Genomic DNA, 25,342 nt, shown 5'->3' with positions numbered 1-25,342 from the left:
TGCCCCTCCAGTTGTAACAAACGCACAGCACACTCCAGACTTCAAGTCAGTTATCCCTTAATTTTGTTAGAGGCCCACTAGAGGGCCCTCTGCTGTCAAAAGTTTGCGACTGGCTGTGAAATTCTCACCTGCTTCTGCAGAGTAACGTAGTAAGAAACGGTGACACAGGAGACTCGTAGAGAAGAGGCAGGGTTGTGACCAAGAACTGTGGGCTGGATGTACTAAGTATTTATTTAGATTTAACCATTAAGACTAATGGTTGAACTTTAGTGGCATGGCACCTTCTAATATATTTATATTTTTATTTATTTTTTAAATGCCCAGTGCTTAACTCAGAACAAGGAGAGAAGTTATGGAAGTATATGAAAATGTTACTAAGGGGCGCACTAAGGCAGTGTCTCCCAACTCCAGTCCTTAGGACCCTTTACAGGCCAGATATTAGCACAGGTGAAATAATCAGCTGATCGGTATCCATGGTTACTAACCTGCTCTCACCCATCAGCTGATTATTTCACCTGTGTTCTGGTTAAAATATAATGAATATGGCCTGTTAAAAGGGACATTAAACACTTTAAGATGGTAATATGAAATGATAGTGTGTGTGTATGTATATACAGAGAAAGTCCAGCACTCTCTTACAAGCTCTCGGCTAAGATTTAAAAGCAAAAATGGAAAGGTTAGTTACCACATTTGGCCAAATGGGACAAGCCCAGGTACCACATCAAGGTCCTTTCCAATACCTGGGACCCTAAAACAGCCACACAATGCACGCTCTCGAATCCAAACTGGGAACAAGGGAAGGGTGCACAGGCTTATGTAATTACCCTAGACATATACAAAACACAGAAGGGACTGCACTCTCATACCGGACCAGGTACACATCCCATAACCCTGTAACATGCTCAGCCCTGGGTGCTCACAGGAAGCTGTGCTGTCCCCAGAGTCACAGGCATCTTGCACCCAGACCTGTCTGGGGACAGCACAGCTTCCTGTGAGCACCCAGGGCTGAGCATGTTACAGGGTTATGGGATGTGTACCTGGTCCGGTATGAGAGTGCAGTCCCCTTCCGTGTTTTGTATATGTCTAGGGTAATTACATAAGCCTGTGCACCCTTCCCTTGTTTTCAGTTTGTTTGGATTTGAAAGCTTGCATTGTGTGGCTGTTTTAGGGTCTCAGGTATTGGAAAGGACCTTAACGTGGTACCTGGGCTTGTCCCATTTGGCCAAATGCGGTAACTAACCTTTCCATTTTTGCTTTTAAATCTTAGCTGAGAGCTTGTAAGTGAGTGCTGGACTTTTTCTGTGTGTTGTATTTGTTTTGTAATTTTACCTATGGTTCTTACACCCAGACCTGTCTGGGTTAACTGCCTGTGACTCTGGGGACAGCACAGCTTCCTGTGAGCACCCAGGGCTGAGTATGTTGCAGGGTCATGGGATGTGTACCTGGTCCGGTATGAGAGTGCAGTCCCCTTCCGTGATAGATATAGCTATATATCTATATACCTCTGCAATATACTTATATATTTTTTTTTTTCCCCTTTTCCTGTATTTTCTTTCTGTAATTGTGAGCTTTTCAGTTCCTGTTAGAAATGGAAGTGCAGAACTGTTCCTCACAGCCATTGGCTGCACTCTCTAGTGACCTATTTATAACTGTCTCTAACTGGGAAGGTAACCTAAGTTACAACATGGCAGCTCCCATTGTTTTATAGACTCTAAAACTTTGGACTTATTTTGTTAAAACTTAAACAGCTAATGAAACGTTAAAAAAAATAAATCTACATGTTATTCTCAGACTAATCTTTTCTTTGAATGCATCATTTTATCTAGCATTTAGTGTTTAATGTCCCTTTAAAGGGACACAAGTCCAAAAGGCCATGTTTCAAATTAAGCATGTCATATTTTTTTTTTTTTTTTTAAATGTTTATTTATAACCAAGAAAGTGTACAATCAAATGAATTCAACCTCTTTATGCCACGCAGGGCCAAGTAAAACATAAAATGTTCAAAACAAAGCAATTATAAATCAAAAATTTCACATATCAAATTACTGATCCCCTTATATGAAATATTTGTACACCTAGTTGGGATTTTTTTTTTTTTTTTAAAAAAAAGAGAGAAAAAGTCATTTTAAACAACTTTCCAATTTACTTTTATCACCAATTTTGGTTTGTTCTCTTGGTATTCTTTATTGGAAGGCTAAACCTAGGAAGGCTCATCATAATTTCTATGTCCTTGAAGGCCGCTTCTTATCACATGCTTTTTTATTTGCTTTTCACAACAGGGGAGAGCTAGTTCATGTAAACCATATAGATAACATTGTGATCATGCCCGTGGATTGTGGCAGACACTGCACTAATTGGCTAAAATCAAAGTCAATAGATAATAAACAATGTCATGTGATCAGGGGGCTGTCAGAAGATGCTTAGATCCAAGTTAATCAGAGGTAAAAAGTATATTACTATAACTGTTTGTTATGCAAAACCGGGGAATAGGTAATAAAAGGGATTATCTCTCTTCTTTTAAAACAACAAATCTGGTGTTGACTGTCCCTTTAAGGGTCCTAAGGACTGGGTTTGGGAAACTGTGTTAAAGGGACATTATTTTTTTTCTTTGCATAAATGTTTTGTTTATCTATATAGCCCATAAAGGGGGGGGTGGTTTTTGTTTATTTTTAAATAACATTGCTCTGATTTTCAGACTCCTAACCAAGCCCCAAAGTTTTATAAGAATACCGTCGGCTACCTTCTCCAGCTTGCTCCTGTTTGTGTAAAGAGTCTTTTCATATGCAAAAGAAGGGGGAGGGGGGGGTGTCTTATTTCCCACATGCAGAGGGCTTTCCAGCTGCCTTTTCAACAGAGCTAAACTGAGAGCTTCTAAGTTTGTTTGGATTTTTAGATCAGTATCTGCATCTCATTATTTAGAGTAGTGTCTATTGCATGCAGTTATATGAAAATGAGTGTACTGTCCCTTTAAGGATTGACAATGTCTGCAAATCCTAGTGATCAGACCAGGGGTCTAAACGCTTGGATGTGCATTATGCTCTAAAGATTGCTTTAGAGACTTCAGTGGAGCACACTAGGAATGTAGGACAGTAAGATACAATGAAACTTATGTTTTATTATTTCACCATGAATTTCCATTTAATAAATATTACAAGATCTAAATTGCTTCAGTTCTTTTCCATGTACCTCTAGGGAAAACAATACAGGGAATTTCAGGGCTTGTAAACTGTTTTGAGGTCTTGAGTTTCCCTCAGTACTTTTAAAAGCCTCAAGAGTCCAACAGCCCAATTAAAATGATAGATCAGCCAAAAGAAATGATTTTATGGTTGTAAATGGTATACAATTCTAGGGCAGCTTTATAAGTAAGTAAGGGGGGCACTAACAGTAGCTAGGGGTGGGGAGGAACACAAAGAAACAGTGATTACATAACACACAGGACAATGACAGGCACAGTGATACTGTATCAGTGTTTACTGCACACAGCAACAGTACTAAACAAAGCAGTGTAATGTAATATAGCAGACTTCTGCCATGTGGTTTAATAGATCACTGTGTGCTGGTGGGGAATCATAGCCAGTCTATACATAGGTGTGGTCCTGTGGGTATTTGTGTATAAATCATCCTTGTATTGCTACAGGGGCGGATTGACCCATCGGCAATCAGTCAGACTGAGTGCCCACATCTTGTGGGGGGGGGGGGGCCGCCGCCGCAGCCCATACAATTCAGATTTCTTACAATGCAGGCCAAATCCAGGTTTAACTTTAGTGTTAGGGAAGCAAAGTTCTTTTAAGCATTTATTTAAATAGTAGAGGGATCTTTTGATCACGTATTCCACTTATAAGGTGGGACTTTGAAGAAAGGGGCTTATTTATTATTATTTATTTAGTTTAATATTTTATAAACATAGGCGTTATACAAGGTAACATTTATAGGGGGTCAATGGGTAGAGGTCCCTGCCGAGAGTTGCTCTGTTGTGATCTACAAACAGCTGGGCTCATAGGCTTACATGCTAAGGGGTTCAAGGGCATAGGCTGGAACGTGACTGTGCAATGTAATTCTCCTGCAGGTCACAAGGTGTCACTGGGCGTGGCCGACGGACACTTGGCCGACGGACAGGATAGATAGTTTCCCCGACAGAGAATTACAAAACGTGCGGCCTAGGACCCATGGTAAGGTTCCCAGAGGCAGTTGCGGCGCCCGAGGCTGTGATTAGAACAGAGCACTCTGGAACGTATCTGCCCTCGGCCGAAATCGGAACGTTCTTTAGCTTTCTGTCTGTCAGCCAAATGTCTGTCGGCCAAATGTCCTTCTGCCAAATGTCTTTCTGCATTTTGTCAGAGCACCGTCACTGGGACTGGTCCTTCAGCCTCCTCCTGTTTGACCATGTGGGTGTACTCCCTCGGTATATTGACTCTTTAGTACAGTACTGGATAGGCTCTCTATGCTATAAAAGTGTAGCAGCTGGGTATGCACACTGGGCAAGTACCTTCTGACATTCACACAGGCTATTAGTAGGTACATAACATTGTATATATCATAGCCAAAGGACAGCTTGCAGGTAACACATGGGAGAGTAAAAATACTATGACTTCAGTGCATTTGAGTTTCAGCGCTCTAACATTTACGGTCACAGCCCCTTTAAAGGGACAGTAAAAGTTACAAAATGTTCAATTTTGCACACAGTGCAAAATTATATAACATTATCTTAGCAGAAGTGCTTTTGAAAAACAAGACCCGCTCAGTAGAGCCTGGAGCAAAGTCAAACTTTGGAATAAATAAAAAAAAAATCAAAAAATCTGGCAAGGCTTGATTTATAAAGCTGCTACTAAGATAATGTTATATAATTCTACACTATGCAAAATTATAACCTTTATTTTGTAAATTTACTATCCCTTTAAGAAGTTATGCCAGGTCCGGTTCAGAGCGCTTGTGCTTAAAATGCTTTGACATTAGCGGCTTTTTCCAGCGCGCCTCCTGCATGCTTTATTCAGTTAGTGCTGCTAGAGGTTTATAATGACAGTGCGAGGGGTATGTTTTCACAGCATGGGCCCTTAGCTCTCTGGTACTGAGAGCATTAACTTTTTCTTGCAGCTTTGCACGCTTTCTTTGTATTTCCTCACTTTTACACCGGCCATCAGACCAGAGCAGGAGCGAGCTACATTGAGTGTAATGGCGCGAACGGGCCGGGCTGTGACTAGACAGCTGCCCAGATGTGCTTAGTGAAAAAGACCCGCTCAGTCGAGCAAGGAGCGGCGGTCTGAGAAATCCTCCTTTACAATATATAAGCTGCAATATTATGTTGAATAAAGTTAGCGCTAAGATAATGTTATATAATTCTGCACTATGTGCAGAATTATATAACCTTATTTTTTAGGTTTACTGCTCCTTAAAGTTGGGAATCACAATGAGTATATACAAGTAATGTACTTAGCTGGCATGACTTAGCAAAACTAAATATAGCTTATGTTTTAGCAACAATGGTTTAAACCTCACCTGGAGCAAGACATGTAAAGGTTTCTACTTGTGTAATTTGTCATGTCAGAGCAGATAAGTTGTTTGTTTACACGCCTGTTTAAAAAAAGTTATTTGAATATAGATTGACAGTAGACCAGAATAATATAACCTTCGATATTACATTTGTACTATTTGCAAAATCTTACACGTTTTAAAAAGCTGCAGGCTTTTATTTTTAATTGGAAACAGTGTAGCTGGTATAACGCATTGAAAACCCATTAAGGGGAAACTCTCTTTACAATAGAGTATAAAATGTATGGAAAATTGCTCTTTAAAACCACAGCCCATTATAAAGCGCTGACCTAGCTGTGATAGCAGACCATCTTATCACTCTATAAAAACTATGGCTTTTTTACATTATCTCTATCTGTATAAACAAAGCCCATTTACTTAGCACAATATGAAAATTGAACATTTTTAGTGCCAAACTCTCACCCCCACCGGTAGTGATTTACAAATGCTAATTCTTTTTAACATAGCATTTATGTAACTGTTACTGCAGTATTGAAATGTCCAGTATTGGTATTTACAAAAAGCTCCTTTTACATTTTTTATTTTGTCATTTGAAATAGCGGAAACACCTGCATTTAAAACATTTTGAATGTACTCCAGCAGCTAAAATGGCTAATTGGGAACACATTACAGTCCCTTTAAGCATATACAGAACTCTTGAACACCTTGCTCAGTTTCGCTTCACAAACCGGTCTTGTTGCATCTCACACCTCAGATTTATTTCTCACTTAGACATTTCTCAAGCTTTAGCTATTTCACAAGCATATTCTGGTCTGAATTTGTTAGTTTCTAATGCCAATTTAGTTAGGAAGCACTTTTCTTTGGCTGTGTGAAGCTGACCCCCCTACAATCAGCACAAATAAAAAATCCACTGTTTTGTTAGTGCTATGTTTGTGCTGTTTTGTGCCCCAAAAATTAAGATTTGTGCTGCTTTTATTTTTAAGCAATTTTTTTTGAGTTATTACAGATGAAATAAAGGTCACCCAGCCCACCTTCAAAAGCCAAAACAAGGGCGGTTATGAAACGGGCTGGTTGGTTAGTGCTGTGTTTGTGCCATTAAAGGGACACTGAACCCAAATTTTCTTTTGTGATTCAAATAGAGCATTAAATTTTAAGCAACTTTCTAATTTACTATTATCAAATGTTCTTTATTCTCTTCATATCTTTATTTAAAATGCAAGAATGTAAGTTTAGATGCCGGCCCATTTTTGGTGAACAACCTAGGTTGTCCTTGCTGATTGGTGGATATATTCATCCACCAATCAAAAACTGCTGTCCAGAGTACTGAACCAAGAAAAAAAGCTTAGATGCCTTTTTCATATAAAGATAGCAAGAGAACGAAGAAAAATCGATAATAGGAGTAAATTAGAAAGTTGCTTAAAATTGCATGCTCTATCTGAATCACAAAAGAAAAATTTTGGGTTCAGTGTCCCTTTAAAATATTTATTTGTGCTGCTTTTGAGGGTTTTTAGTCGGTGAAAATTATGTAACCCACCATCCAATTCACCTCGGCTGTGTAAAGTTGGCACTCCATGGTTTTTAAAATGTGAATAAAAATATACCATTAATTTGTGCTGTGTTTCTGCCGATTTGTGCTAAAAAATAAACATTAGTGCCAGTTTTGGTTTTACATATTAAGCATTATATATGATCACTCTGCCCCTCGCACATTACATTTTAAAAACAAATATAGCATTGTATGTGCTGATTTTTTGCTGATTTGTGCAGCAAAAAAACATGTTTATGTCAATTTGGTTTTGGAAATATTGAGCATTATATTTGATCAAACGTCGCCCACTTTACAATCCATGTTATGAAATTTCTCCTAACCAAGACACAAAGTTTTAGAAGTAGGCTGACTACCTACTCCATCTTGCTTCTATTTGTATAAAAGGTCTTTTCATATGCAGGGGAGGGGGGTGTCCGCTCTTTTTTGCTTTCCAGACCATTTCAGCAGGTGTCTCAGCCTAACCTTTTTATCAGTGCTAAACTGGGAGCTTCTAACAAAGTTTTTAAAAGATGTTGTACTGGATTTTTATATCCGTATCAGTGCGTATTATTTATAGTAGTGTCTATTACATGCAGTTATATGAAAATTGTTTTTTACTGTCCCTATAATAACTTGAAAACAGACACAACTGAGATTTAAACAGCTCAAATGTGGCACTAACGTACTGTTTTGTGATCTTTAAATCATTAATATTTCAGTAACTAATTAATTGATATTATTTAAATTACACTAACAGGTGCATACACAACCCTAGCAAAACAGTCGGGTTTGGGCAAAATCTGAGTCAAAATGGGTGCTGGGTTACATGATTTCCCCTAAAAAAAAAATACCAACTAAACAAATCAGCATAAATAAGTTTTAACGGCACACACAGCACAAGAATGTTATATTTGTTTTTAAAATTTAATAATGTGGGTGAGGTTGATATATAATGCGCAATATTTCCAAAACCAAACCGGTACAAACCAGCAGAAACTCTGCAAAAACAAATGGTTTATTTGTTTTTAAAATTTAATAATGTGTTGTGCAAAGTGGGTGGAGTTTTATCATATATAATGCTCAATATTTCAAAAGCAAAACTGGCACAAACGTTCGATTTTGCTGCACTTAGGCAACACATACGCATGGTATATTTGGTTTTAAAATGTTATAATGTGGGGTGCAAAGTGGGCAGAGTCTGATAAAATATAATAAATATTTCCAAAACCAAACCTGTCTGTGTTCCTTCTCTCCGCCTGGAAGAAGATGGATGTCCGGACTTCAGTGATGGTGAGTACCTATTTCGGGGTTAGTTTTTTGGGGTGTTTTTTTTTTTAAGTTTTTTTTTTCCTCCATGGGCACTAAAAAGTGCATTGCCCATACAAATGCCCCTTTAGGGGCAATGGGTAGGTTATTTTTTATTTTGGGGGGTTGTATTGTTAGGGGGACTTTGTTTTTCTTAAGAAAAAGAGCTGATCAGTTTATGGCAATGCCCTACAAAAGGCCCTTTCTTTCATGTAATTAACAAGAGTCCATGAGCTAGTGACGTATGGGATATACATTCCTACCAGGAGGGGCAAAGTTTCCCAAACCTTAAAATGCCTATAAATACACCCCTCACCACACCCACAAATCAGTTTTACAAACTTTGCCTCCAAGGGAGGTGGTGAAGTAAGTTTGTGCTAGATTCTACGTTGATATGCGCTCCGCAGCAAGTTGGAGCCCGGTTTTCCTCTCAGCGTGCAGTGAATGTCAGAGGGATGTGAAGAGAGTATTGCCTATTTGAATACAGTGATCTCCTTCTAAGGGGTCTATTTCATAGGTTCTCTGTTATCGGTCGTAGAGATTCATCTCTTACCTCCCTTTTCAGATCGACGATATACTCTTATATTTACCATTTCCTCTACTGATTCTCGTTTCAGTACTGGTTTGGCTTTCTACAAACATGTAGATGAGTGTCCTGGGGTAAGTAAGTCTTATTTTCTGTGACACTCTAAGCTATGGTTGGGCACTTTATTTATAAAGTTCTAAATATATGTATTCAAACATTTATTTGCCTTGACTCAGAATGTTCAACTTTCCTTATTTCCAGACAGTCAGTTTCATATTTGGGATTATGCATTGAATTATCATATTTTTTCTTACCTCAAAAATTTGACTTTTTTCCCTGTGGGCTGTTAGGCTCGCGGGGGCTGAAAATGCTTCATTTTATTGCGTCATTCTTGGCGCGGACTTTTTTGGCGCAAAAATTCTTTTCCGTTTCCGGCGTCATACGTGTCGCCGGAAGTTGCGTCATTTTTTGACGTTATTTTGCGTCAAAGATGTCGGCGTTCCGGATGTGGCGTCATTTTTGGCGCCAAAAGCATTTAGGCGCCAAATAATGTGGGCGTCTTTTTTGGCGCTAAAAAAGATGGGCGTCATTTTTGTCTCCACATTATTTAAGTCTCATTATTTATTGCTTCTGGTTGCTAGAAGCTTGTTCACTGGCATTTTTTTCCCATTCCTGAAACTGTCATTTAAGGAATTTGATCAATTTTGCTTTATATGTTGTTTTTTTCTTTTACATATTGCAAGATGTTCCACGTTGCAACTGAGTCAGAAGATACTACAGGAAAATCACTGCACAGTGCTGGAGCTACCAAGCTAAGTCTGCTATAAACTTTTGGTATCTGTTTTCTCCAGCTGTTATTTGTATTGCATGTCATGTCAAAATTATTAATGCAGATAAAATTTCCTTTAGTACTGTTACATTACCTGTTGCTGTCCGTCAACATCGAATTTTCAGAGTGTTCCTGATAACATAAGAGATTTTATTTTTTAAATCCATTAAGAAGGCTATGTCTGTTATTTCTCCTTCTAGTATACATAAAAGTCTTTTAAAACTTCTCTTTTTTTCAGATGAATTTTTAAATGAACATCATCATTCTGATACTGATAATGGTTCTTCTGGTTCAGAGGTTTCTGTCTCAGAGGTTGATGCTGATAAATCTTTGTATTTGTTCAAGATGGAATTTATTCGTTCTTTTCTTAAAGAAGTGTTATTTGCATTAGAAATAGAGGATTCTGGTCCTCTTGATACTAAATGTAAACGTTTAAATAAGGTTTTTAAATCTCCTGTAGTTATTCCAGAAGTGTTTTATCTCCCTGATGCTATTTCTGTAGTAATTTCCAGGGAATGGAATAATTTGGGTAATTTATTTACTCCTTCTAGACGTTTAAGCAAATTATATCCTGTGCCATCTGACAGATTAGAGTTTTTTGGGACAAAAATCCCTAAGGTTATGGGGCTGTCTCTACTCCTGCTAATGTACTACTATTCCTATGGCAGATAGTACTTCATTTAAGGATCCTTTAGATAGGAAAATTGAATCTTTTCTAAGAAAAGCTTACTTATGTTCAGGTAATCTTCTTAGACCTGCTATATTTTTAGCGGATGTTGCTGCAGCTTCAACTTTTTGGTTAGAAGCTTTAGCGCAACAAGTAACAGATCATAATTTTATAGCATTATTATTATTCTATAACATGCTAATAATTTTATTGGTGATACCATCTTTTGATATCATTAGAGTTGATGTCAGGTATATGTCTCTAGCTATTTTAGCTAGAAAAGCTTTATGGATTAAACTTGGAATACTGACATGTCTTCTAAGTCAACTTTGCTTTCCCTTTCTTTCCAGGGTAAATAATCATTTCGTTCCTTTCCTCACAACAAGGAACAAAAGCCTGATCCTTCATCCTCGGGAGCGGTATCAGTTTGGAAACTATTTCCAGTTTGGAATATATCCAAGCCTTTTAGAAACCTATAGCCAGCTCCTAAGTACCTATGAAGGTGCGGCCCTTATTCCAGCTCAGCTGGTATGGGGCAGATTACGTTTTCTTCAAAGAAATTTGGATCAATTCCGTTCTTAATCTCTGGTTTCAGAAACATTGTTTCAGAAAGGTACAGAATTGGCTTCAAGTTAAGGCCTCCTGCTAAGAGATTCTTTTCTTTCCCATGTCCCAGTTGACACAGCAAGGCTCAGCATTTCTGAAATGTGTTTCAGATCTAGAGTTGGCTAGAGTATTTATGCCAGTTCCAGTTCTGGAACAGGGGCTGGGGTTTTATTTTCTCTTCATTGTACCAAAGAAGGTCAATTCCTTCAGACCAGTTCTGGATCTATCATTATTGAATCGTTATGTTAGGATACCAACATTCAAGATGGTTACTGTAGGACTATCCTGCCTTTTGTTTAGCAAGGGCATTATGTCTACAATAGATTTACAGGATGTGTATCTGCATATTCCGATTCATCCAGATCATTTTTAGTGTCTGAGATTCTCTTTTTAGACAAGCATTACCAGTTTTGTGGCTCTACTGTTTGGCCTAGCCTCAGTTCCAAGAATTTTTTTCAAAGGTTCTCGGTGCCCTTCTTTCTGTAATCAGAGAATAGGGTTTTGGTATTTCCTTATTTGGACGATATCTTGGTACTTGCTCACTCTTCTCATTTTCGAAGAATCTCATACAAATCGACTTGTGTTGTTTTTTCAAGTTCATGGTTGGAGGATCAATTTACCAATCAGTTCATTGATTCCTCAGACAAGGGTAACCTTTTTAGGTTTCTAGATAAATTCAGTGTCTATGACTCTGTCCTTGTCAGACAAGAGAAGTTTAACATTGATATCAGCTTGTCAAAACCTTCAGTCACAATCATTCCCTTTGGTAGCCTTATGCATGGAAATGTTGGGTCTTAGGACTGCCGCATCAGATGCGATCTCCTTTGCTCGTTTTCACATGCGACCTCTTCAGCTCTGTATGCTGAACCAATGGTGCAGGGATTACTCAAAGATATCTCAATTAATATCTTTAAACCGATTTTACGACACTCTCTGACATGGTGGACAGATCACCATCGTTTAGTTCAGGGGGCTTCTTTGTTCTTCCGACCTGGACTATAATCTCAACAGATACAAGTCTTACAGGTTGGGGAGCTGTGTGGGGGTATCTGACGGCACAAGGGGTTTGGGAATCTCAGGAGGTGAGATTTCCGATCAATATTTTGGAACTCCGTGCAATTTTCAGAGCTCTTCAGTCTTGGCCTCTTCTGAGGAGAGAGTTGTTCATTGTTTTCAGATAAGACAATGTCACAACTGTGGCATACATCAATCATCAAGGAGGGACTCACAGTCCTCTGGCTATGAAAGAAGTATCTCAAATTTTGGTTTGGGCGGAATCCAGCTCCTGTCTAATCTCTGCGGTTTATATCCCAGGTATGGACAATTGGAAAGCGGATTATCTCAGTCGCCAAACGTTGCATCCGGGCGAATGGTCTCTTCACCCAGAGGTATTTCTTCAGATTGTTCAAATGTGGGAACTTCCAGAAATAGATCTGATGGCTTCTCATTTAAACAAGAAACTTCCCAGGTATCTGTCCAGATCCCGGGATCCTCAGGCGGAGGCAGTGGATGCATTTTCACTTCCTTGGAAGTATCATCCTGCCTATCTTCCGCCTCTAGTTCTTCTTCCAAGAGTAATCTCCAAGATTCTGAAGGAATGCTAGTTTGTTCTGCTGGTAGCTCCGGCATGGCCTCACAGGTTTTGGTATGCGGATCTTGTCCGGATGGCCTCTTGCCAACCGTGGACTCTTCCGTTAAGACCAGACCTTTTGTCTCAAGGTCTTTTTTTCCATCAGGATCTGAAATCCTTAAATTTAAAGGTATGGAGATTGAACGCTTGATTCTTGGTCAAAGAGGTTTCTCTGACTCTGTGATTAATACTATGTTACAGGCTCGTAAATCTGTATCCAGAGAGATATATTATAGAGTCTGGAAGACTTATATTTCTTGGTGTCTTTCTCATCATTTTTCTTGGCATTCTTTTAGAATACCGAGAATATTACAATTTCTTCAGGATGGTTTAGATAAGGGTTTGTCCGCAAGTTCCTTGAAAGGTCAAATCTCTGCTCTTTCTGTTCTTTTTCACAGAAAGATTGCTATTCTTCCTGATATTCATTGTTTTGTACAAGCTTTGGTTCGTATAAAGCCTGTCATTAAGTCAATTTCTCCTCCTTGGAGTTTGAATTTGGTTCTGGGGGCTCTTCAAGCTCCTCCATTTGAACCTATGCATTCATTGGATATTAAATTACTTTCTTGGAAAGTTTTGTTCCTTTTGGCCATCTCTTCTGCCAGAAGAGTTTCTGAATTATCTGCTCTTTCTTGTGAGTCTCCTTTTCTGATTCTTCATCAGGATAAGGCGGTGTTGCGAACTTCTTTTGAATTTTTACCTAAAGTTGTGAATTCCAACAACATTAGTAGAGAAATTGTGGTTCCTTCATTATGTCCTAATCCTAAGAATTCTAAGGAGAAATCGTTGCATTCTTTGGATGTTGTTAGAGCTTTGAAATATTATGTTGAAGCTGCGAAATCTCTCTGTAAGACTTCTAGTCTCTTTGTTATCTTTTCCGGTTCTAGGAAAGGCCAGAAAGCTTCTGCCATTTCTTTGGCATCTTGGTTGAAATCTTTAATTCATCTTGCCTATGTTGAGTCGGGTAAAATTCCGCCTCAGAGAATTACAGCTCATTCTACTAGGTCAGTATCTACTTCCTGGGCGTTTAGGAATGAAGCTTCGGTTGACCAGATCTGCAAAGCAGCAACTTGGTCCTCTTTGCATACTTTTACTAAATTCTACCATTTTGATGTATTTTCTTCTTCTGAAGCAGTTTTTGGTAGAAAAGTTCTTCAGGCAGCGGTTTCAGTTTGAATCTTCTGCTTATGTTTTTTGTTAAACTTTATTTTGGGTGTGGATTATTTTCAGCAGGAATTGGCTGTCTTTATTTTATCCCTCCCTCTCTAGTGACTCTTGTGTGGAAAGATCCACATCTTGGGTAGTTATTATCCCATACGTCACTAGCTCATGGACTCTTGTTAATTACATGAAAGAAAACATAATTTATGTAAGATCTTACCTGATAAATTCATTTCTTTCATATTAACAAGAGTCCATGAGGCCCACCCTTTTTTGTGGTGGTTATGATTTTTTTGTATAAAGCACAATTATTCCAATTCCTTATTTTATATGCTTCGCACTTTTTTTCTTATCACCCCACTTCTTGGCTATTCGTTAAACTGATTTGTGGGTGTGGTGAGTGGTGTATTTATAGGCATTTTAAGGTTTGGGAAACTTTGCCCCTCCTGGTAGGAATGTATATCCCATAAGTCACTAGCTCATGGACTCTTGTTAATATGAAAGAAATGAATTTATCAGGTAAGTTCTTACATAAATTATGTTTTTAAGGGCTATTGGTGGTTTATTCTTACATTAGGGGGTGTTTTGTATTTTGGGGTGTCTTTTTTGTTTTTAAGGGGGTATTAGAATAGGAATAAGTATTTTGGATTATTTAGTTTATTTTTTGTAATCTTGTTACGCCTGCCTATGTGTGGCAAGGTGAAAATGGAGTAACATTTCTCCATTCTCGCCGTGTAAGCCCTTGCGCTTAATGTGATATGACTCGCGACGCCGGTTCTATGTTAGTTTATGGGAGTAAAAACTGAGGGCAACGAGTAAAATATGCGCGCATTACTTGTATGCGGTGCCGTATATGTGATCACTAGATCGACGCCAGGGTTTGCGCCTGACGCCACACGTGTAATCTTGCGTCTGTGTGCCTCGGGTTGCCACCTTGGCCATGTTCTCCTGGACACTTATGAGTTATACATGCTGCAGGGTGTGCAGGGAGGAACATGAATAGTGCTGTCCAGAGTCCCTATTCATGTGCTGTCCAGGGGTGCAATTCATGTTCAGTCTGCACACCCTGCAGCATGTATAACTCATAAGTGTCCAGGAAAATATGGCTGAGGTGGCAACCCTGGGTGTGCCACCTTTACACAGCTGAGGCGAATTGGAGGGTGGGTTACATAACTGTTATAACTAAAAAACCAAGGCAGCACGATTAAAAAAAAATAATGAACTGCACAAACATTTTTGGCTGTTGTAGGGGGACGGATGACCTTTAGTGACCTTTATTAAATCGTTAATAAATCAAAAACTAAATGAGAACTGAGATTTAAACTGCACCAATTAACCAGTTCCATGTCTTTTGGCTGAAGGGGGGTTTGGTGACCTTTATTTAATCTGTAATAACAATTGCTATTATCTTAAAAATATAATGCTCCAATATTTCCAAAACCAAACTGGCACAAACATACTTTTTTGCGACACAAATCAGCACAAAGTATATATATTTTTTTTAAATGTAAATGTGTGGTGCAAAGTGAGCGGAGTTTAATCATATATAATGCTTTAAGGGACAGTATACACCCATTTTCATATAACTGCATGTAATAGACACTACTATAAAGAATAAGATGCACAGATACTGATATAAAAATCCAGTATAAAATGGTTTAAAAACTTACTTAGAAGCTTTCAGTTTAACTCTGTTGGAAAGCCCACTGCAAGTGGGAAATAAGACATTCCCCCCCTCCCCCTTTTGCATATGAAAAGACCCTTTACACAAACAGGAGCAAGCTGGAGAAGGTAGCTGACAGTATTCAAATAAGAACTTTGGGGCTTGGTTAGGAGTCTGTATAATTTTGCTTATTTTTAAAGAACATGATTTTCATTTTAAAAAACAAACAAACTTTATGGGCTTTATAAATAGATAATCTACAAAACATTTATGCAAAGAGAGTGTATAATGTCCCTTTAAAGGGACAGTCTAGTCAAAATAAAACTTTCATGATTCAGATAGGGCATACAATTTTAAACAACTTCCCAATTTACTTTTATCAAATTTGCTTTGTTCCCTAGGTGGTATTTCTGAAAAGCTAAACCTAGCTAGGCTCAAACGGATTTCTAAACCATTGAAAACCGCCTCTTAGCTCAGAGCATTTTGAAAGTTTTTGTTAGACAGTACTAGTTCATGTGTGTCATATAGATAACATTGTGCTCACTCCCGTGAAGTTATTTAGGAGTCTGCACTAATTGGCTAAACTGCATATCTGTCGATGGCGCTGAGATAAGGGGACACAGTCTGCAGAGGCTTAGATACAAGGTAAACAGAGGTAAAACTGGTTGTCCGAAACTGGGGAAAGGGTAATAAAAGGATTATCTATCTTTTTAAACAATAAAAATTCTGGTGTAGACTGTCCCTTTTTTAATATGTGCAAAACAAAACTGGCACAAATGAATAGTATATTTTTATTCACATTTTTAAAAAGTGCCAACTTTACACAGCTGAGGTGCATTGGATGGTGGGTTACATAATTTTTACTCACAAAAAACAAACTGTTAGCACAAATAAAAATGAAACCAGCACTAACCAACCAGCCAGTTTCATGTCTTTTGGCTGTTGCAAGGGGGCTGGGTGACCTTTTATTTTATCTGTAATAACTAAAAAAAAAAACAATTGCTATTATCTTAAAAATAAAAGCAGCACAAATCTTAATTTTTGGGGTACAAACATAGCACTAACAAAACAGTATTTTTATTTGTGCCAATTGCAGGGGGGCCAGCTTCACACAGCTTTTTTTTTTTTACATTTTTATTAACCTCTTGTTATTTATTTAAAAAAAAGTCAGTTTTGATTTTTTTATAGAATTTAAAATCCACACATTTCCTCAACCCAGTGAGCCTGCAGATCCATATTGTCTGATTAGACCAAGAAAAAGGGAGATAAAGCGAATTATTCTTTATTTGCAGACCTTGATATCACTTGTACTAGGGTCTATACAAATAGTTGTGCTTCAAGCATGTACATATTTACAGAAAAAGATCTCCTGTAAGTGTACAGGGTTACTTCAAAAGTATGCTTCTGTGCACAGATTAAATGAGTTATCAGTAATTCAACATAAAAAAATAACTTATTGATTTTTATTTAAAAGACCGCAAAAATGTGAAGTTTCCTGTTGCGCTGTCACGTAAAGTTAAACACTACACCTTTGTAACCAGTTTAACCCTTTTAAGGACACAGCTTTCAGTTTGCTCAATTGTTTTATGACGGAAAAATTCTGTCATATGTCCTTAAGAGGTTAAATAATGTTACAGTGAAATCCAACTGCTGCTACATAAGTAAAGTATACATATGGGGATACATGGGCTGGGGAGCGAGACTGGTTAATATAAGAGTCTATGGAAATAGTTATCTGTTATAGTATTGAAGCTTACTCCTAAATTAGGTAAATGCCTAACTAGGAGGGTGCATAAATAAAGATTTGTTTTTCAATAAGATGCTTTATAAGTTTTAAAAAAAGAGATTTAATTCAAAGTACACATTACATTTCCTCCCATTCTTGTTGGTAACCCCTAGTAGTAGCAAGCTCTTGGCAGCAAGGATTTTAATAATTAAATGTTTAGAATGATTTCCAACTTAAAGGGATACTGAGCCCAAAGCTTTTTTTTTTTTTCATGATTCAGAGCATGCAATTTTCTTACTATTTTTTCATCGTTCTCCTTGCTATCTTTATTTGAAAGAAGGCATCTAAGCTAAGGAGCCAGACAATTTTTTGGTTCAGACCTCTGGACAGCACTTTATTGGTGGGTGAATTTATCCACCAATTGGCAAGAACAACCCAGGTTTTGTTCCAAAAATGGGCCGGCTTCTAAACTTTCTTGCTTTTCAAATAGATACCAAGAGTGAAGAAAATTTGATAATAGGGGTAAATTAGAAAGTTGCATCACGAAAGAAAACATTTGGGTTCCGTGTGGTTAAACAAGTGAGCAATTTAAAAAAAAGTCCCAAGAAGCATCCTTTTGAAGTAACCCTGTACACTTGCAGGAGAGCTATTTTGTCTGATGCAGGCGTTTATCAAACTGTATATTTACAAACAAAATGCAGATCAAATATATCTAGATTTGCCACGACTTATACTAAGTTTACTCACTTAGATCCTACAGAATACATGCACTCCAACCCTTATACCTGGTTACATGACTTTGTAAGTTAGTATAAAACTGGAATTACTTGTTTTAAGAGCATTCTTAAAGGGACAGTAAAGTCAAAATTTAAACTTTCATTATTCAGTTAGAAGCAAATTACTGGTGTGTGTGTATATAAGCTGTTTAAAATTGCATGCTTGGTTATCTAATTTGCTTTAATATCCATCTATAATCAAATGTACTTAATTTTCTTGGTATCTTTTGTTGAAAAGCATAGCAAGTATGCCCAGGAGCAGCAATCCACTTCTGGGAGCTGGCTGCAGTATGTCTCTTGTCAGTGTTCAGTGAGCTCCTATTAGTACATTGCTGCTCCTTCAATAAAGGATAACAAGAGAATGACAGACTTGAAATAAGTAGTAAATTCAAAAGTTGTTTAAAATTGTATGCTCTGTCTGAATCATGAGAAGAATGTTTGGTTTCATGTCCCTTTTTTAAGGCAGTGAGGGAACATGGGATGAATGGCATTGGGTGATGAACTTCATGTGCAACTACAGTGTAAAATAAATCTTAGAAATTTGAGTCGCCCCACAAATCCAGCTGAATAATTAAAGACAAATGTAGTAGTGTCCCTTTAAGAGCAGCAAACAAAATTGTGACTTTCATGTGACCTGGATACAGGCCAGGGGGAGGGGTGCACTCTGATTTTTGCCTAAGCTGAGTTTGTTACCAGATCAGGGTCTTGCTGAGTCACAGTGATCTTTGCCTAGACAGGGAGGAGATTGCTGGCACAGCCTTCAATAAAAGCTAGGTCTTCACTGCTGTCTTCTTATTCCTAGAGTTCCTGGCTGACGGAGATCCTCTGATACATTCATCATGTCTGGCAAAGAAGTCATTGTTGTGTTCGGTGCTACAGGTGAGTCTCTAACAGATCTGCAGGGGACCGATCAAAGGGCAGAATGACAATTGCAGAAAATCTTATGAGTGAGATCTAATCAAACATTCTTATAACTTTTTTTTTTTTTTTTTTTTTTTTCATATGATTTTATAAAGAACCTGAAAAATACTCTTGGGTAAATTTGGTATGGGGGGCAGGGTGTGTGTGCAAAAATGTACTTGAATGATATGTAAAAATGTCATAACTGTATCTTTATAGATATAAAACATGACTGTGAACCAAATGCAGGATTGCAAGGTCTGAGACTGCAGCTTACAGACCTCAATTAGTGGACGCTTAAAGGGACATGAAACCCACATTTTTTTTCATGATTTAGAAAGAGCATACAATTTTAAACAACTTTCTAATTTACTTCAATTATCTAATGTGCTTCATTCTCTTGATATACTTTGCTGAAAAGCATATCTAGATAGGCTCAGTAGCTGCTGATTGGTTGGTGCACAAAGATACCTTGTGTGATTGGCTCACTGATGTGCATTGCAATTTTTTTCAACAAAGGATATCTAAATAATGAAGCAAAACAGACAATAGAATTAAATTGGAATGTTATTTAAAATTGCATTCTCTAATTGAATCATGAAAGAAAATGTTGGGGTTTAGTGTCCCTTTAATTGTCATCTTAGTTCTTTAGAAACTAATAAACATTGTTTATCATGGACAGTTTACAATTTGCAAGATTGACCGTATTTGGCACTAAATAAATAAATAAAAGAACTTTAGCTATAAAATGTGAAACTTGTTTTGTTTGAACATGTATAATTTGAGTTGATTGTGTGGTGGTTTTTTTTTTTTTTTTTTGGCTCTCAGAATTTAAAAGCTGTTAATGTAGCTCATCACTGGTCTCTATCCCCTGAACACAAAGGGAAAGTTTACTTAACTTAGCATTTCTACTGGACAGGACTAGCTTTAGGCACCCATCACTCCTCCTGTGTAAATTTTCTTTTTAGATAGAGTCCTTAAAGGGACAGAAGAGTCAGAAGTAAATGTTTGATTCTGGTAGAGCATGCAATTTAAAAAAAAAAAAACTTGTTATCAAATTTACGTTTTCTTGGTGTCCTTGGTAGAAAATCATACCTAGGTAGACTCAGAAGCAGAAATGCACTAGTGGGAACTTGCTGGTGATTGGCGGTTATGCACATATGCCTTTTTGTCATTGGCTCACCAGGCGTGTTGCTCCAGCTCCCAGTAGTGCATTTTCTTTAGATAAGACAAAGATGAATCCCAGCGCCAACTAAACCTTGTATGCCTGGGGTGGTGATACCTAGCTATCACCTAGTGAGGAGCAAATGTAAGGAGAGGGCCCAGGCCCCAGCAATACGGAGGCTAAGGTAAAATGTAAATGATGATTTATTACATAAAAATCACAATGGATATAAAAGAATAACAGTAATAACAATATTACAAATGCATGGATCCACGCTAAATAAACATAAAAGCTTGATAAAAGACTGATAATATACTGTAGAGACAAGCTTAAACAAAGAAATTAATAATAAGGTACAAAGTGTGCAAAAAATAAACCATACAAAATTAATTGCGTGATTCAAAAAACAGTCCAAAAAAATTCCAAACAGATCCAAAAGCTGAATATGTTATAAAATCTGTGGTACAAATGAAAAAAATATGTGGTGAGAGCTGCAACAGTGTTTCAAAAATAATTGTTCAAATCCAAATGTGTGGTAAAGGTGTCAATCCTGTGATGTAATTGGTGCAGGGATAAATCCAATATGAAAAATTATATGATGCTGCAATATTATTTGTCTCTTAGTGCTCAGATACCCATGGGGAACTGGCCACAATGTGAAGAAAAGGCAATCAAGATAAAATATGATGAAGACAAATTGTGGTGAAGAAAAAATAAGTAAAAGAAAAATACAACGATCAGGTGGAAAAACCTGTGGAAAGAAATACAATGTGTGGCAAAGTCACAAATATATTCTCCTTCTAGTCTTGATAAAGGCCCAGAGAGGGCCGAAACGCGTAGACCTGGTAAGCCTTATTTCAGTAGGAGAATATATTTGTGACTTTGCCACACATTGTATTTCTTTCCACCGGTTTTTGCACCTGATCGTTGTATTTTTCTTTTACTTATTTTTTCTTCACCACAATTTTTCTTCATCATATTTTATCTTGATTGCCTTTTCTTCATTGTGGCCAGTTCCCCATTGGTATCTGAGCACTAAGAGACAAATAATATTGCAGCATCATATAATTTTTCATATTGGATTTATCCCTGCACCAATTACTTCACAGGATTGACATTTTTACCACACATTTGGATTTGAACAATTATTTTTGAAACACTGTTGCAGCTCTCACCACATTTTTTTTCATTTGTACCACAGATTTTATAACATATTCAGCTTTTGGATCTGTTTGGAATTTTTTTGGACTGTTTTTTGAATCACGCAATTAATTTTGTATGGTTTATTTTTTGCACACTTTGTACCTTATTATTAATTTCTTTGTTTAAGCTTGTCTCTACAGTATATTATCAGTCTTTTATCAAGCTTTTATGTTTATTTAGCGTGGATCCATGCATTTGTAATATTGTTATTACTGTTTTATTCTTTTATATCCATTGTGATTTTTATGTAATTATCATTTACATTTTACCTTAGCCTCCGTATTGCTGGCGCCAGTGCATTTTCTTTATGTATGTCCTTTCAAAGGGACCTTAAATGTGGTGTTGTGTTTTGTTTTTTGAGAAGTTGAAAGGTGTTTAAAATTGCATGCATTATCTGAATCATGGAAATATTTTTAATCTTGTAAAATGACTTGTTACAGATTAATGCTATTTTTAGCATGAAAAATAATTGCTTTTAAAGATCATTGCTCAGCTAAACTTGTTACTGTGATAACTTCTCACTTTACGCCAGGTGATTACCTTTACCACACCCATCACCTCACTATTGAGCTATATAGGGGTGTCTTGGGGTTGTCTAGGCATTTTTGGTGGCCTATTAGAATAGCCTTGATACCCCCTCTCTAAAGTGTTTTTGTTTCCCCCCCCCCAGTTGTTGCTCATGCTTTTACACCCACAAGACATAAACAATGGTTAGATTGTGTATAACAGTCTGTTGTTAAAGGAAAAATATTAAAGGGATATGAAAGCCAATTTTTCTTTCATGATTTGTATATAGCAGAAATTTTAAGCAACTTTCTAATTTACTTCTATTTTTTCTTTGTTCTCTTGGTATCTGTATTTGAAAAGCAGGAATGTAAAGCTTACTGATTGATTGGTGGCTAAATATAGCCACTAATCCGCAAGCACTACCCAGGGGGCTGAGTGTCAAGTGAAGCAGTGTTTTCTTTCATGTAATTAGCAAGAGTCCATGAGCTAGTGACGTATGGGATATACATTCCTACCAGGAGGGGCAAAGTTTCCCAAACCTTAAAATGCCTATAAATACACCCCTCACCACACCCACAATTCAGTTTTACAAACTTTGCCTCCGATGGAGGTGGTGAAGTAAGTTTGTGCTAGATTCTACGTTGATATGCGCTCCGCAGCAAGTTGGAGCCCGGTTTTCCTCTCAGCGTGCAGTGAATGTCAGAGGGATGTGAGGAGAGTATTGCCTATTTGAATGCAGTGATCTCCTTCTAAGGGGTCTATTTCATAGGTTCTCTGTTATCGGTCGTAGAGATTCATCTCTTACCTCCCTTTTCAGATCGACGATATACTCTTATATATACCATTACCTCTGCTGATTCTCGTTTCAGTACTGGTTTGGCTATCTGCTATATGTAGATGAGTGTCCTGGGGTAAGTAAGTCTTATTTTCTGTGACACTCCTAGCTATGGTTGGGCACTTTGTTTATAAAGTTCTAAATATATGTATTCAAACATTTATTTGCCTTGACTCAGAATGTTCAACTTTCCTTATTTTTCAGACAGTCAGTTTCATATTTGGGATAATGCATTTTAATTTAACATTTTTTACCTTAAAATTTGACTTTTTCCCTGTGGGCTGTTAGGCTCGCGGGGGCTGAAAATGCTTCATTTTATTGCGTCATTCTTGGCGCGGACTTTTTTGGCGCAAAAATTCTATTTCCGTTTCCGGCGTCATACGTGTCGCCGGAAGTTGCGTCATTCTTTGACGTTATTTTGCGCCAAAAATGTCGGCGTTCCGGATGTGGCGTCATTTTTGGCGCCAAAAAGCATTTAGGCGCCAAATAATGTGGGCGTCTTATTTGGCGCGAAAAAATATGGGCGTCACTTTTGTCTCCACATTATTTAAGTCTCATTTTTTATTGCTTCTGGTTGCTAGAAGCTTGTTCTTTGGCATTTTTTCCCATTCCTGAAACTGTCATTTAAGGAATTTGATCAATTTTGCTTTATATGTTTTTTTTTTTTTTTTACATATTGCAAGATGTTCCACGTTGCAACTGAGTCAGAAGATACTACAGGAAAATCACTGCACAGTGCTGGAGCTACCAAGCTAAGTGTATCTGCTATAAACTTTTGGTATCTGTTTCTCCAGCTGTTATTTGTATTGCATGTCATGTCAAACTTATTAATGCAGATAAAATTTCCTTTAGTACTGTTACATTACCTGTTGCTGTTCTGTCAACATCTAATTTTCAGAGTGTTCCTGATAACATAAGAGATTTTATTTTTTAAATCCATTAAGAAGGCTATGTCTGTTATTTTTCCTTCTAGTATACATAAAAGTCTTTTAAAACTTCTCTTTTTTTCAGATGAATTTTTAAATGAACATCATCAGTCTGATACTGATAATGGTTCTTCTGGTTCTGAGGTTTCTGTCTCGGAGGTTGATGCTGATAAATCTTTGTATTTGTTCAAGATGGAATTTATTCGTTCTTTACTTAAAGAAGTGTTATTTGCATTAGAAATAGAGGATTCTGGTCCTCTTGATACTAAATGTAAACGTTTAAATAAGGTTTTTAAATCTCCTGTAGTTATTCCAGAAGTGTTTTATCTCCCTGATGCTATTTCTGAAGTAATTTCCAGGGAATGGAATAATTTGGGTAATTTATTTACTCCTTCTAGACGTTTAAGCAAATTATATCCTGTGCCATCTGACAGATTAGAGTTTTTTGGGACAAAAATCCCTAAGGTTATGGGGCTGTCTCTACTCCTGCTAATGTACTACTATTCCTACGGCAGATAGTACTTCATTTAAGGATCCTTTAGATAGGAAAATTGATTCCTTTCTAAGAAAAGCTTACTTATGTTCAGGTAATCTTCTTAGACCTGCTATATTTTTAGCGGATGTTGCTGCAGCTTCAACTTTTTGGTTAGAAGCTTTAGCGCAACAAGTAACAGATCATAATTTTATAGCATTATTTTTATTCTATAACATGCTAATAATTTTATTGGTGATACCATCTTTTGATATCATTAGAGTTGATGTCAGGTATATGTCTCTAGCTATTTTAGCTAGAATAGCTTTATGGATTAAACTTGAAATGCTGACATGTCTTCTAAGTCAACTTTGCTTTCCCTTTCTTTCCAGGGTAAATAATCATTTTCGTTCCTTTCCTCACAAGGAACAAAAGCCTGATCCTTCATCCTCTGGAAATAGTTTCCAAACTGATACTGCTCCTGTTTGGAATATATCCAAGCCTTATAGAAACCTATAGCCAGCTCCTAAGTACCTATGAAGGTGCGGCCCTTATTCCAGCTCAGCTGGTATGGGGCAGATTACGTTTTCTTCAAAGAAATTTGGATCAATTCCGTTCTTAATCTCTGGTTTCAGAAACATTGTTTCAGAAAGGTACAGAATTGGCTTCAAGTTAAGGCCTCCTGCTAAGAGATTCTTTTCTTTCCCGTGTCCCAGTTAACACAGCAAAGGCTCAGCATTTCTGAAATGTGTTTCAGATCTAGAGTTGGCTGGAGTATTTATGCCAGTTCCAGTTCTGGAACAGGGGCTGGGGTCTTATTTTATCTCTTCATTGTACCAAAGAAGGTCAATTCCTTCAGACCAGTTCCGGATCTATCATTATTGAATCATTATGTTAGGATACCAACATTCAAGATGGTTACTGTAGGACTATCCTGCCTTTTGTTTAGCAAGGGCATTATATGTCTACAATAGATTTACAGGATGTGTATCTGCATATTCCGATTCATCCAGATCACTTTTAGTGTCTGAGATTCTCTTTTTAGACAAGCATTACCAGTTTTGTGGCTCTACCGTTTGGCTTAGCCTCAGTTCCAAGAATTTTTTTCAAAGGTTCTCGGTGCCCTTCTTTCTGTAATCAGAGAATAGGGTTTTGGTATTTCCTTATTTGGACGATATCTTGGTATTTGCTCAGTCTTCTCATTTTCGAAGAATCTCATACGAATCGACTTGTGTTGTTTCTTCAAGTTCATGGTTGGAGGATCAATTTACCAATCAGTTCATTGATTCCTCAGACAAGGGTAACCTTTTTAGGTTTCTAGATAAATTCAGTGTCTATGACTCTGTCCTTGTCAGACAAGAGAAGTTTAACATTGATATCAGCTTGTCAAAACCTTCAGTCACAATCATTCCCTTTGGTAGCCTTATGCATGG

At 37.4% G+C, this 25,342-nt stretch overlaps 1 protein-coding gene across 1 annotated transcript in view; it reads left to right on the top strand.

The window, feature by feature from the left end:
* The window catches only part of NMRAL1 (NmrA like redox sensor 1), a 44,850-nt gene that overhangs the window by 7,244 nt on the left and 12,264 nt on the right, over window positions 1–25,342 (top strand). The window contains exon 2 of the mRNA XM_053694360.1: window positions 18,704–18,780. Within this exon, the coding sequence (XP_053550335.1) occupies window positions 18,741–18,780 (40 nt within the window). The 5' untranslated portion in view covers window positions 18,704–18,740. The remainder of the gene's footprint in view (window positions 1–18,703; window positions 18,781–25,342) is intronic.

This window comes from Bombina bombina, chromosome 11 (assembly GCF_027579735.1).
Source record: "Bombina bombina isolate aBomBom1 chromosome 11, aBomBom1.pri, whole genome shotgun sequence".
NCBI lineage: Eukaryota > Metazoa > Chordata > Amphibia > Anura > Bombinatoridae > Bombina > Bombina bombina.
Note: the sequence above shows the minus strand (reverse complement) of the source record. Positions and strands in the feature narration are given on the sequence as shown.